We start from the raw sequence: 12,477 nt of genomic DNA, 5'->3' as shown, positions 1-12,477 counted from the left end.
TTATTCCTAATATTTTTCTCACTGGATTCCTTATCATCCTCAATTCCTCCAAAGCATATCCGTAAAGTTTCCTCTCATAGAGCATAGAGGAAAAGGAAATTCCTCTATTTCTCGCTACTCGCTATGTATCTTTATGTCTCTCCCTACGATCGCTTCTGGTTGTTATCCTGTTGTGGCTTTCAGGAGAAAAGATGGACATTTTTGCGAAACTAACACCCTACCCAAACGAAAATCAGCTGCTTTTATTTTGTGACCATTTTGTAATGTGTTTGAACTTTTTTCTCCTACAACTAATAACCCAGTGTGTGCCAAAAGTACTAACTCTTCTTCGCTTTCCCCTGTGTCTTGTTGGATTTCCATGGATTAACACATTAACAGTAGTTCCTACTCCTAACAGCTTCATATCTGCATACTCTTCAAAAGAGGTGTCCTTCTGGTCAACTCTAGAAGAAGGTTTTCAGGTGAATTTGGTGAGTCGAAGGTTGGTTCTTCAGGCAGTTTGGTTTGGTGATCCACACGTCCGGTTGGCAAATCTAACTCTTTGGTGTGTGCCAAAATATTGGAGCGTGGCAGAGTTTTTTTCACATTTCAGGCATCACATTAGCGTGACGTCTCTTCTTCTGCTGATAACTAACATATTGTTTTGTTCACTAGGGGAAAACTAACATTGTTTTGTTCATCTGATTCAATTGGATGTAAATATTCGGTGTTTCTTCCTTTTCCCTATGTTCTTGTACTTTTAATTTCGTTCTCTTCTTTCCTCTCGCTTATACTGTTAATTAGTTGTCCATCGTTGCATGCTATCTACGTAGTCATAGGTGCTTCGCTCAATTTTCCCGCAGACGCTTTTTCTTCTTCTGTTTTCTCTTCTTGACTTTTATATCTGTTCTCTTCTTTTTACTATCCACATATTTAGCTTTCACAAAGGGACTTACGTTTAGTAAGGTTTTTATTGTCGCTTTCAGGTAGCAAATACCAACTTTTTTCAACACAAAGAAGGTGGAGAGTATCGTAGATTCGTATAAGCTCAACCCATCTTTTGGGGCTGTTGCCCTTACACCTAAGTCTCAGAGTGGGCTTCTGTTAATGGAGTTAAAGGTGGAGAGTAAATCCGCCTTCTTTTTTTTTCCCACAATATCCATGGGTCCTATTGGTCATCGATTTCTGACTTTCCTCCCCTTCCCTTTTGTTTCCAGTCTCCGCCCATATTCCCGGACCGCCCCCCTATCTCCCGGCCCCTGGAATACCGGGACAGTGCCTACGAGTCCAGGCGACATTCACACTTCAGCGGCCTCTCCCTGGACAACTTCACCCTCCTGTCTGTGCTGGGGCGCGGCCATTTTGGAAAGGTAAGCCTGTTAAAACTAAGTTAGAACTCCCTGGACAACTTCACCCTCCTGTCTGTGCTGGGGCGCGGCCATTTTGGAAAGGTAAGCCTGTTAAAACTAAGTTAGAAAATGTTTTTTTTTTCTTCTTCTTCTTCTTTTTTTAAGTTAAGTAGTCTACCATATTGGATTTTTCTTTCCTTCCCACATTATACCAAGTGTCTTCTTCTTCTTCTTCTTCTTCTTCTTCTTCTTCTTCTTCTTCTTCTTCTTCTTCTTCTTCTTCTTCTTCTTTTAAGTTAAGTAGTCTACCATATTGGATTTTTCTTTCCTTCCTACATCATACCAAGTGAGTTTAAAATTCATGCTCCAAAAATTTCGGGCCCCCTGATATTTTCAGCACTGACAATATTTTTTAGCAAGTTTACTTATGATATTGGGAGACACAATAAGAGCTATATACTCAGAGCCCAGCCCAATGCCTTGATGAGCTTTACACACATTGGATGAGCTATTCTCAGGCTGTGATGTGATATGCTAATTGTGATGAGTAGGTATTCAATGTGTCCCGATTTAGAGGTGCCTCCGTCATCTTTAGGAGAAAAATTCAAACCCATTTACCACAAGAATAACAGCCCAATGCCTTGATGAGCTTTACACACATTGGATGAGCTATTCTCAGGCTGTGATGTGATATGCTAATTGTGATGAGTAGGTATTGAATGTGTCCCGATTTAGAGGTACCTCCGTCATCTTTAGGAGAAAAATTCAAACCCATTTACCACAAGAATAAACATTGAAATTGATTCTGTCCACAATCCACAAAGATTAGGTGTATAGTTGGATATTACAAGATTTATAAGTCTCATCCTATGCATTTCCGGTCAAAGTGACGTTCACAACAGAGTAGGTACTTTGAAATCTTTGAATATCTGCTTCTTATAGATCTAGTTTTGGTTGCTTCCTAATTGCCCAAAGATAACAAACACAAATAGGTCCCCTTTTTAGTACCAGAAGAGGGAAAAACTTTCACCGTTTTAAAAATTTGGATTCCAATACTTATTTCTCACAACAATGTATAGGTGCTCTGCTTTATACATCAGTAAGAAGAGGGGAAAACTTTCACCATTTTAAAAATTTGGATTCCAATACTTCTTTCTCACAACAATGTATAGGTGTTCTGCTTTATACATCAGTGAGAAGTCTTTGACGGTTGCTTTAGCCAGAACTTTTAGACAACCAGAAAAATCTTGCTTTTGGCAAACGTTTAGAGAAATCTTTGAAGTTTGCTTTAGGCAGAACTTTTAGACAAACAGAAAAAGAAAGAAGTTCAGTTCTATTTCCGCCACTGGGAAGATTAGAGGTCATCAGAGAAACATCCCTCCCTCCCCTCGGCCATAGCGGCTGCCGCCAAGAAACGACCCCCCTCTCTACCCCACCTGCCCCCTCCACCTACCTCACCCCCGCCCCCTCGGATCGATCCAGAGGTAAGATAAAACGGTAGACTTTGAATCTGGAGGTTGGTGGTTCGAGTCCAAATCAAGTCACAAAATTTAGCGTAGTATATTAAGCGAGGAACCGACATCTGTGACAAGCATTTATGCTTAACACAATTAAAATTCCTTCCTTTCCTTTAGATGGATACCTGATGGGCACACACTATAAGGTAGACCTGACAGGGACGGCTGAAAAGGTCCTCCTGTCAGGTCTACCTGACACCTGATGAGCGCACACACACGCACGCACTATCAGCTATCAGGTAGACCTGACAGGTACGGCTGAAAAGGTCCGCCTGTCAGGTCTACCTGATAGTGAGTGGCTGGCCTTAAGTCGCACCATAGTTTTACCACGGGCAGTACCAGACTTATAATTCACCTCAGTCACTCCTCCACATAACTCTTTCGCCTAACGAGAGCTAACCTTAAGTATCACACTGTGGTATCCGGTACTTGGGTTCTAACCTGATGCGAGTTTAGTATGTACTTGGATTCTAACCTAGGTGATACGAGCTTAGTGTGATAGGTGACATCGAATTGCAAGGTGATTCGAGCACATGGATTTTTTTAGTGGAAGTGTTCGGTTTTTAGAAATTTTCTTGTTCGGGCAATGCACGAGTCGAGGTTTTTTTTTCAATTCTCTATTTAAAGTAGTAGGATTTTTCTAAAGGTGGTCTTCTACCTAACCACTGCATTTTTTATTTTCATTTTTTAGTGGATCAGTGGATATGTTTTTTTATGTTTGGGTATTGTGCGTGTGTCAGTTTTAGGATTGGGTTTTGTGTTTTCTTTATGTGTGATAGTGATAAGTGATTGAGGCATTTGTTTAGAGTAGCCGTTGTGTTTGTAGTATTACAAAAATGTTAGAGATAGAGAACCGTGTTTTATGAAATGAACTTCCCAGCTTAAGATGGCCGGAGTATGCATAGACTTTTGAAGCGCGTCTCCATACTTTTCAAGAAGCACATTTTGCCTGCTGATGGAAAGGTAGCATATACAAAATGCACCCAGAAGTGGTACTTAGTACCTACGAGTAAATTTTAACTAATGAAATTTTCAGTTTTAACATTTTGAAGATCTGCTCACCTATATAAGTTTCTACTATTTCGCAGAAATAACCCTAGGATTAGCTCAATTATGAATTAAAATGTCTGAAAAAAGATTAATACAGCTGTGAAAAGTGTCCCTTTTCGCCTTCGCTATTGGTTTGCGGGTTTACGTACTCTTGTATTTGTCACCTATGGTGTGCAAGTTTTTTCTCCCTTCTCAATGTGTCTCTCCATAAGCTGTGTCTACACTTGTGCCTTATTTTATCCATCATAGCGCAATGTACTAGTTGCTTGCCTTATGCGTTTTCAGTGTTGAAAAGTGAGCGCAAACTGCTCAAGTAATATTCAAAGTTGAAGCGCCAGCCTAGATACCTTGGAAGGTAGTGCGTCCGCCTTGTAAGCGCTAGGTCGGGGGTTAGATTACCGCCCAGGATAAACTTCGTCCTAAAACAAATACTGTTCGTTCTCGAAAAGGATAGCTTTCTCTGTACTCCTTTTCTCTTCGATTGTGGGACGACAAGACCTTCGTTGTTACGATTCCCCCTAAAGTTAAAGCGCAAGTTAGAACTAAAAAGCGCTCAAGGAACAAGTGTAGACGCAGCTTTTCACTCCTACCTCCCCGTGTGTACTAAGGTGGTTGGTGTTTGTCCCCATTGTTATTTTCCAGCTCCAGAGAGCCCTGGGTGAGTTTGATTTCTTGCACGACGACACCGAACCCTACTCAGTGGAACTCATGTCCACTAGTTACGTTATTACTCCGGACGGGAACCACCCGGTAGATATAGTGGAACTTATGTCCACTAGCCAGTATGGATCGGGTACCCCCCAGCCGTCTCCACTAGTAGAGTTCCCGGATGAGGTATTTGCTGGCTTCCCCCGCCTCCAAGTGGTTGTCTGTGGTTTTCGCCTGGGATGTGTTTTTTACTTGCTTGTGTTGTTTTCCAGTGTTGTGAATTCGGCCAGTGACGTACGCAATACGCATATGTAGGGTGAGACATATTAGTACTTTTCTAAATGAACCCACTAATCTAAACCCATAAAGAAAACGAGCTGGGGTAAATGGACTTCTTAATCTCATTCGAGTAGGACAAACAAGGTATATTCTATTTTATTTTCTATGTCCAAATCCACATAAATTGCTGTCCTCAAGTTACTTTTTATTAACCTCCTTGTTTTTGTCCATTATTATTCCTAATATTTTTCTCACTGGATTCCTTATCATCCTCAATTCCTCCAAAGCATATCCGTAAAGTTTCCTCTCATCTTTCCTTTTCCTCTATTTCTCGCTACTCGCTATGTATCTTTATGTCTCTCCCTACGATCGCTTCTGGTTGTTATTCTTTTGTGGCTTTCAGGAGAAAAGATGGACATTTTTGCGAAACTAACACCCTACCCAAACGAAAATTAGCTGCTTTTATTTTGTGACCATTTTGTAATGTGTTTGAACTTTTTTTTTTCCTACAACTAATAACCCAGTGTGTGCCAAAAGTACTAACTCTTCTTCGGTTTCCCCTGTGTCTTGTTGGATTTCCATTTATTAACACGTTAATAGTAGTTCCTACTCCTAACAGCTTCATATCTGCATACTCTTCAAAAGAAGTGTACCTTTGGTCAACTCTAGACGCAGGTTTTCAGGTGTGATTTGAATTTGGTGAGTCGAAGATTGGTTCTTCAGGCAGTTTGGTTTGATGACCCACACGTCCGGTTGGCAAATCCAACTCTTTGGTGTGTGCCAAAATATTGGAGCGTGGCAGAGTTTTTTCACATTTCAGGCATCACATTAGCGTGACGTCTCTTCTTCTGCTGATAACTAACATATTGTTTTGTTCACTAGGCGAAAACTAACATTGTTTTGTTCATCTGATTCAATTGGATGTAAATATTCGGTGTTTCTTCCTTTTCCCTATGTTCTTTTACTTTTAATTTCGCTCTCTCCTTTTCTCTCGAATCGTAACAACGAAGGTCTTGTCGTCCCACAATCGAAGAGAAAAGGAGTACAGAGAAAGCTATCCTTTTCGAGAACGAACAGTATTTTTTTTAGGACGAAGTTTATCCTGGGCGGTAATCTAACCCGCGACCTTGCGCTTACAAGGCAGACGCACTACCTTCCAAGGTAACTAGTAACTAGGCTGGGCGCTTCAACTTTGAATATTACTTGAGCAGTTTGAGCTAGCTTTTCAAGCACTGAAAACGCACAAGGCAAGCAACTCGTACATTGCGCTATGATGGATAAAGTGAGGCACAAGTGTAAACACAGCTTATGGATAGACACATTGAGAAGGGAGAAAAAACTTGCACACCATAGGTGACAAATACAAGAGTACGTAAACCCGCAAACCAATAGCGAAGGCAAAAAAGGGCACTTTTCACAGCTGTATTAATCTTTTTTCAGACATTTTAATTCATAATATTGAGCTAATCCTAGGGTTATTTCTGCGAAATAGTAGAAACTTATATAGGTGAACAGATCTTTAAAATGTTAAAATTGAAAATTTCATTAATTAAAATTTACTCGTAGGTACTAAGTGCCACTTCTGGGTGCATTTTAGGCTACCTTTCCATCAGCAGGCAAAACGTGCTTCTTGAAAAGTATGGAGACGCGCTTCAAAAGTCTATGCATACTCCGGCCATCTTAAGCTGGGAAGTTCATTTCATAAAACACGGTTCTCTGTCTCTAACATTTTTGTAATACTACAAACACAACGGCTACTCTAAACAAATGCCTCAATCACTTATCACTATCACACATAAGGAAAACACAAAACCCAATCCTAAAACTGACACACGCACAATACCCAAACATAAAAAAACATATCCACTGATCCACTAAAAAATGAAAATAAAAAATGCAGTGGTTAGGTAGAAGACCACCTTTAGAAAAATCCTACTACTTTAAATAGAGAATTGAAAAAAAAACCTCGACTCGTGCATTGCCCGAACAAGAAAATTTCTAAAAACCGAACACTTCCACTAAAAAAATCCATGTGCTCGAATCACCTTGCAATTCGATGTCACCTATCACACTAAGCTCGTATCACCTAGGTTAGAATCCAAGTACATACTAAACTCGCATCAGGTTAGAACCCAAGTACCGGATACCACAGTGTGATACTTAAGGTTAGCTCTCGTTAGGCGAAAGAGTTATGTGGAGGAGTGACTGAGGTGAATTATAAGTCTGGTACTGCCCGTGGTAAAACTATGGTGCGACTTAAGGCCAGCCACTCACTATCAGGTAGACCTGACAGGCGGACCTTTTCAGCCGTACCTGTCAGGTCTACCTGATAGCTGATAGTGCGTGCGTGTGTGTGCGCTCATCAGGTGTCAGGTAGACCTGACAGGAGGACCTTTGGGCCAATTTAGAATTTCCTGTCTAAGAAATTTTGTTTGGAATTCACCTCTTTAATTTGGGATATCCATTTTGAATTTGGGATGAACCTTCTCACTGATGTATAAAGCAGAACACCTATACATTGTTGTGAGAAAGAAGTATTGGAATCCAAATTTTTAAAATGGTGAAAGTTTTTCCCTCTTCTGGTACTAAAAAGGGGACCTATTTGTTTGTTATCTTTGGACATTTGGAAGCAACCAAAACTAGATCTATAAGAAGCAGATATTCAAAGATTTCAAAGTACCTACTCTGTTGTGAACGTCACTTTGACCGGAAATGCATACCCGTAGAGGCAGGGTCGGGGGCCTCGCCTGGCGTCTCTGCCTTCTCTACGTCACTGAGATCGGATAGTCCTGGAAACAGAGATCAAGTGTCATTAGTACCGAGTCTACATCCTGCCTCGGTGGTGTAGTCGTCAAGACGATCGCCTGGTAAACAGGAGGGCGTGGGTTCAATCCCAGCCGAGGAATGGAATTTTATCCTCAATATAATTGGCCACAGTAATAGTAGTAGCTTACTGCTGGAGCAAAGGGACGTTTCAGTTCTATACGAACAGTATAAATAAGCACTACTATTATTATTATTATTATTATTATTGGAAGCAGCTACTTAATTGTTTGCAAATAAAAGCACAGAGCTGAAGAAACTTATCCTGTTCGAAATTGAACCCAGGACTTGAGGCATGTAAACCCGGTGTAAATTACTAACCTTAGTACTTAGTAGTCATTATTGGGTTCTGGGCTCGAGAAGGTAACTTATAACTTTACATTATGCCCGCCAATCACGCTCAGACCGTCTGAGAGACGGACAGAACGTGTGGGGCGGAAAAAACTCGAGACTCAGGTCTGTCAGACCGCGGTCTGAAAGTTCCGCCACACACGTTCCGACTGTATGAACATGAGTGGCTGGCATTATGGTATCAAATTTCATGATATGGAATTAGAGGAAGGAATATAGAGAATGTGAAATAAAATTATTGTCTTCTCTGCTAGAAGTCCTTCATACACTGGTAGCTTGAGGGATTTCCTTGCTTCACTCATTTTCTTTATTTCTGATTCCATGCTGTTTTATGGCTCTGAAATGAGATGGAAAGGGGTCTCTTCAATTTATGGGTCTACCATCTTATGATAACATGGCCATTGAGCATGCTCCAACCTGAATATAGGCAAGTAGGTACTAATCAGGTAAACTGTGTTCTAAGGATTAACCGAGTCAAGTAGGTAACGGAGGACTAAGATAACCAAGATTGGGCTAACTATAGCTCCTTATTTTCATCTCATATTCCCTTGACCTCTATACCTAGTTACCTACAGTACTTAATTTCTCATGATAACATGGCCATTGAGCATGCTCCAACCTGAATATAGGCAAGTAGGTACTAATCAGGTAAACTGTGTTCTAAGGATTAACTGAGTCAAATAGGTAACGGAGGACTAAGATAACCAAGATTAGGCTAACTATAGCTCCTTATTTTCATCTCATCTTCCCTTGACCTCTATACCTAGTTGCCTACAGTACTTAATCATAAAATTATTTGAAACATATAAAAACAAAATATGTATATTGAGAAAGTGTAATATGTAGGTGGTATGTTCTTATACATAGTTTTTTTTTCTGCTTGCACATCATAAATACGTAGGAATAGTAAGATACAGAATTACAGACACATTATTAATATGCAGAAAATATACCAAACTTCTGGTAGAATGCATAAAATTATTTGAAACATATAAAAACAAAATATGTATATTGAGAAAGTGTAATATGTAGGTGGTATGTTCTTATACATAGTTTTTTTCTGCTTGCACATCATAAATACGTAGGAATAGTAAGATACAGAATTAGAGATGCATTATTAATATGCAGAAAATATACCAAACTTCTGGTAGAATGTATAGTGATTTGCAAAACGAGTTGGTTGACCAATGCAGTTGGTTCGAGTCATGTCTAAAAATAACTTGGAATGGTCAAAATTCTTCCGAGTATTCCAAGTTCCAGTAAGAGAAGAGATGAAAGTGTCTTAATATTTCCTTGCACAGAGAGGCCACTATCAGTGGAACGCATTGGTTAAGGCATCCAAATCAAGGGATATGATGTGTGGTGGACATATTTCTGATTGTATTGTGTAACTTCGACAGCACCTTGCTTACGTTAGCATGTTTGCGACCTTTTAGCGTGCCGCCTCTATGCTTCGTCTTGCTGCTAGTAGGTAGAGTTGTTGTAGAGGGCAAAGTATACTTGAGTTTCATTATTTTCTTCCTTGTAGCGATGGTCAGCTCTTATGATGTGTGGTGGACATATTTCTGATTGTATTGTGTAACTTCGACAGCACCTTGCTTACGTTAGCATGTTTGCGACCTTTTAGCGTTCCGCCTCTATGCTTCGTCTTGCTGCTAGTAGGTAGAGTTGTTGTAGAGGGCAAAGTATACTTGAGTTTCATGATTTTCTTCCTCGTAGCGATGGTCAGCTCCTCATAAGTATAAGGATTGGTTTGGTTCTCGTCCACGACGTACTCTGGTGAGATATACATGGTGGAGTCTTCTGGAGGTTCTGTCTGTCCAGGCTTCAGTTTCCTTTTCCTTCGCTTCTCAGTCGTGGTGCTGATTAGTTTGAAAACATAGTCCACAGCTGTACCATGAGTCAAATTGTTTAACTCTTCCACCCAGGCAAACATGGGTCTCAGTGTTGTGGACCCTGTTGTGGTCATGGTGGTAGCACTGGTGGTTACGAGGTGACATAACACCGGAGTAGGTTTGGTAAACTCGTGTGTCAGTATTTTCTTAGTAGGCTCTGTTCCTACTATTTCCGTTTCACTAGAGTGACCTTCAAAGAACAAACCACTCTGACCACCTCCAAACTCATTCTCCAATTCTTGTTGACGTTTGTCCTGACAGGTTTTGTTGTATCTGGTTCGGTTGAAATGATTTGCAAATAAAGCTTGCAACTCTTCGTCCGGTGGAGCTACAGTTCGTTCCGTCGTCATTCTCATTCTCAAGCTTTCTACGCTTGATTCACTTTCAATGATATCTGAATTGGAACTATAGTTGAGAGTGGAAGGCATGAAAATGACACCTTGAGGTGTGGTGGGTGTTTTTACAGGCTCAACGGTATAGTTGCCTGGTGGTGGTACTGTCATTCTTCTGAACATTTCCTGGAAGAAGTCTTGGTGTAGTGATGGCGAGAAGGGTGGCTCTGGCGTCCAATAGGTGGGTGTATAGGCCGAAGTGTCTGCCCTCCAACCAGGACTCTTGTTCACAGCATCATCCATGTTATTCAACATTTCTTCGAAACCCTGCTCTCCAATCATATCAAAGAAGTTAATAATGGTAGGCCAGTTCTCCATCCACATCCTTTTCTTTTCAAGTAAATCGCTGTACAGAATGAATTCTTCATCTGCTAACTTGTCAACAAATTTCTCTGGACCTGCAAGTCTCAAGTTTGCTAAGAACTCGGGGTAGTTGGCTCTGGCTTGACTTCGGATTTGTTCGCGATGTTTCGGATTTTTGAACGTGTCTTCCATAATGGTGACTAGCTTGCGATAGGGATCTCTACTATCTGTTATGCTACTAATCCATTCAGTGGTTGTTGTTGTACGTGTGAAAGAGACGCGCCATACAAAGTTGCTACGAAGCGTTGACCTTGGTGTTAGAGGTTCTCCCTGTCCTTCACTTGACACGTCAGTATCATTCTCCTCCGCTAAGGTAAAAGCACATGTCACAAGCACGGTTATTAATGTCTTGGGGAAATTCATTGATGTATAAAGAGATAACATGGTCACTTGCATGGCACCAACACACATGAACTCATGCTTGCGTCCAGCAGAGAACTAAAAACATGAGAACACTAGTCTTTGTGTTAACACTGCAATGTTTACAAGTGCTCTCTATCAAAGAAGTTTTCAACTCCGAACTTTTGGCAAAAGTAAGAGCGGGTGAAAGTTTTACTGTGAGTGCAAGTTCTACAATCAAAGACAAAACTGCCAAAAATATAAATTTCGTGTGGAAAATCACACGACAAACAACCACCAAAGAGTTTCGTCATCAAAGCAAAGATGAAATATTTAATGAATTGGTATTCAGCTTTAGTGACAGACAATACAGATCCAACTGGTTTACTGCAATGAGAACGGGTTGGGATAAACTTGTGAATGAATTAAGAGCGACAGGTCCAGGACCTTTCATGAAGAAACGAACCATGGACGATAAACGATTCGTCGGTGAAGTTGGATTGGAACGATGGAAGGAAGTCATTGAATATATCCAAAAACTAACGGAAGACGAAAAAATGTATTTTATAAATAGAGTAGCACATGCTGTCGAGAAAATTGATTAGAAGCTGAACATGTGTTATCAGAAGAGAAATCATTGTGCATGAGAGCACGGTCCTGTCAACATGTTACATCTAATACTTGTCTTCCTCAGTGTTAGTATAGCAATATTCAATGTATGTGATGCTAACCCCAGCACTACTGAGCACACTACCAATCCAGCGCTTACACCTCCCAAAATGGATTACGACTACATCCGAGAATCTTTGATGGACAGAAAGTTCAAAGCTATATGGGATGAAGAACTCAGATGGGGCTTATCCAACTTGATTGATCAGATGAAGGAGAAAGGTCCAGACTACTTCATCAAGGATCCTTGCTATTATAAAGGAAAGTCTGGGGAAGAAAGATGGTCCTCATTACGTCGCTATATCAAAGCTATCGGCCCTCGAGGCTTCCAGGAAGGATTCATGGGTAATATTGGACTACAACTCTGAGCAGTCACAAAAGAAACTTGTGCACCATTGTGTTTAAAAGTACAAATTACAGGGGGAAAAATTTGTGAAAACATTGCTTTATGAGGTAAATTGTAATATTACTTTCTGTTTTTCCGTTAAAACTATTATATTTTAACCCATTTCATTTTCTTTCTAAAATAAAGTGGTAGTAAAACTTGTTATGCTCATAATATCATGAGACAAAATAAATCAATGAACATTTCCACACTGGAATAAAGTTATTGAAGAGGTGGATTCTTACCTAAAATGTTGTGAAAACATTGCTTTATGAGGTAAATTGTAATATTACTTTCTGTTTTTCCGTTAAAACTATTATATTTTAACCCATTTCATTTTCGTTCTAAAATAAAGTGGTAGTAAAACTTGTTTTGCTCATAATATTATGAGACAAAATAAATCAATGAACATTTCCACACTGGAATAAAGTTATTGAA

At 40.1% G+C, this 12,477-nt stretch overlaps 3 protein-coding genes across 3 annotated transcripts in view; 1 reads left to right on the top strand and 2 right to left on the bottom strand.

Annotated features, from left to right (window-relative positions):
- Positions 1-1,196: 1,196 nt before the first annotated feature.
- LOC103516975 lies at positions 1,197-5,246 on the top strand (the record flags this gene model as incomplete). Its single annotated transcript, XM_026829230.1, has 3 exons — positions 1,197-1,349; positions 2,687-2,812; positions 4,538-5,246. Coding segments are annotated over 3 exons (600 nt in total), but the record flags the coding sequence as incomplete, so codon positions are not given.
- A 2,273-nt stretch (positions 5,247-7,519) lies between these two features.
- The window catches only part of LOC103516971 (serine/threonine-protein kinase N-like), a 46,144-nt gene continuing 41,186 nt past the window's right edge, over positions 7,520-12,477 (bottom strand). The window contains exon 6 of the mRNA XM_026829229.1: positions 7,520-7,611. Within this exon, the coding sequence (XP_026685030.1) occupies positions 7,520-7,611 (92 nt within the window). The remainder of the gene's footprint in view (positions 7,612-12,477) is intronic.
- On the bottom strand, positions 9,052-11,068 carry LOC103516965. Its single transcript, XM_008481958.3, has 2 exons — positions 9,545-11,068; positions 9,052-9,353 (listed from the first exon to the last, which is right to left on the bottom strand). The coding sequence occupies exons 1-2, from the start codon at positions 11,055-11,057 to the stop codon at positions 9,340-9,342; spliced, it is 1,527 nt and encodes a 508-aa protein (XP_008480180.1). The 5' UTR covers positions 11,058-11,068; the 3' UTR covers positions 9,052-9,339.

The sequence above is a fragment of the Diaphorina citri genome, unplaced genomic scaffold (genome assembly GCF_000475195.1).
Source record: "Diaphorina citri unplaced genomic scaffold, Diaci psyllid genome assembly version 1.1 scaffold1712, whole genome shotgun sequence".
NCBI lineage: Eukaryota > Metazoa > Arthropoda > Insecta > Hemiptera > Psyllidae > Diaphorina > Diaphorina citri.
The sequence above is the reverse complement of the archived record's forward strand: the minus strand, read 5'-3'. Positions and strand labels throughout refer to the sequence as shown.

Excerpts from the sequence above, each read along its gene's own strand:
- LOC103516965 (XM_008481958.3), bottom strand. The coding sequence starts at position 11,057 with ATGTGTGTTGGTGCCATGCAAGTGACCATGTTATCTCTTTATACATCA.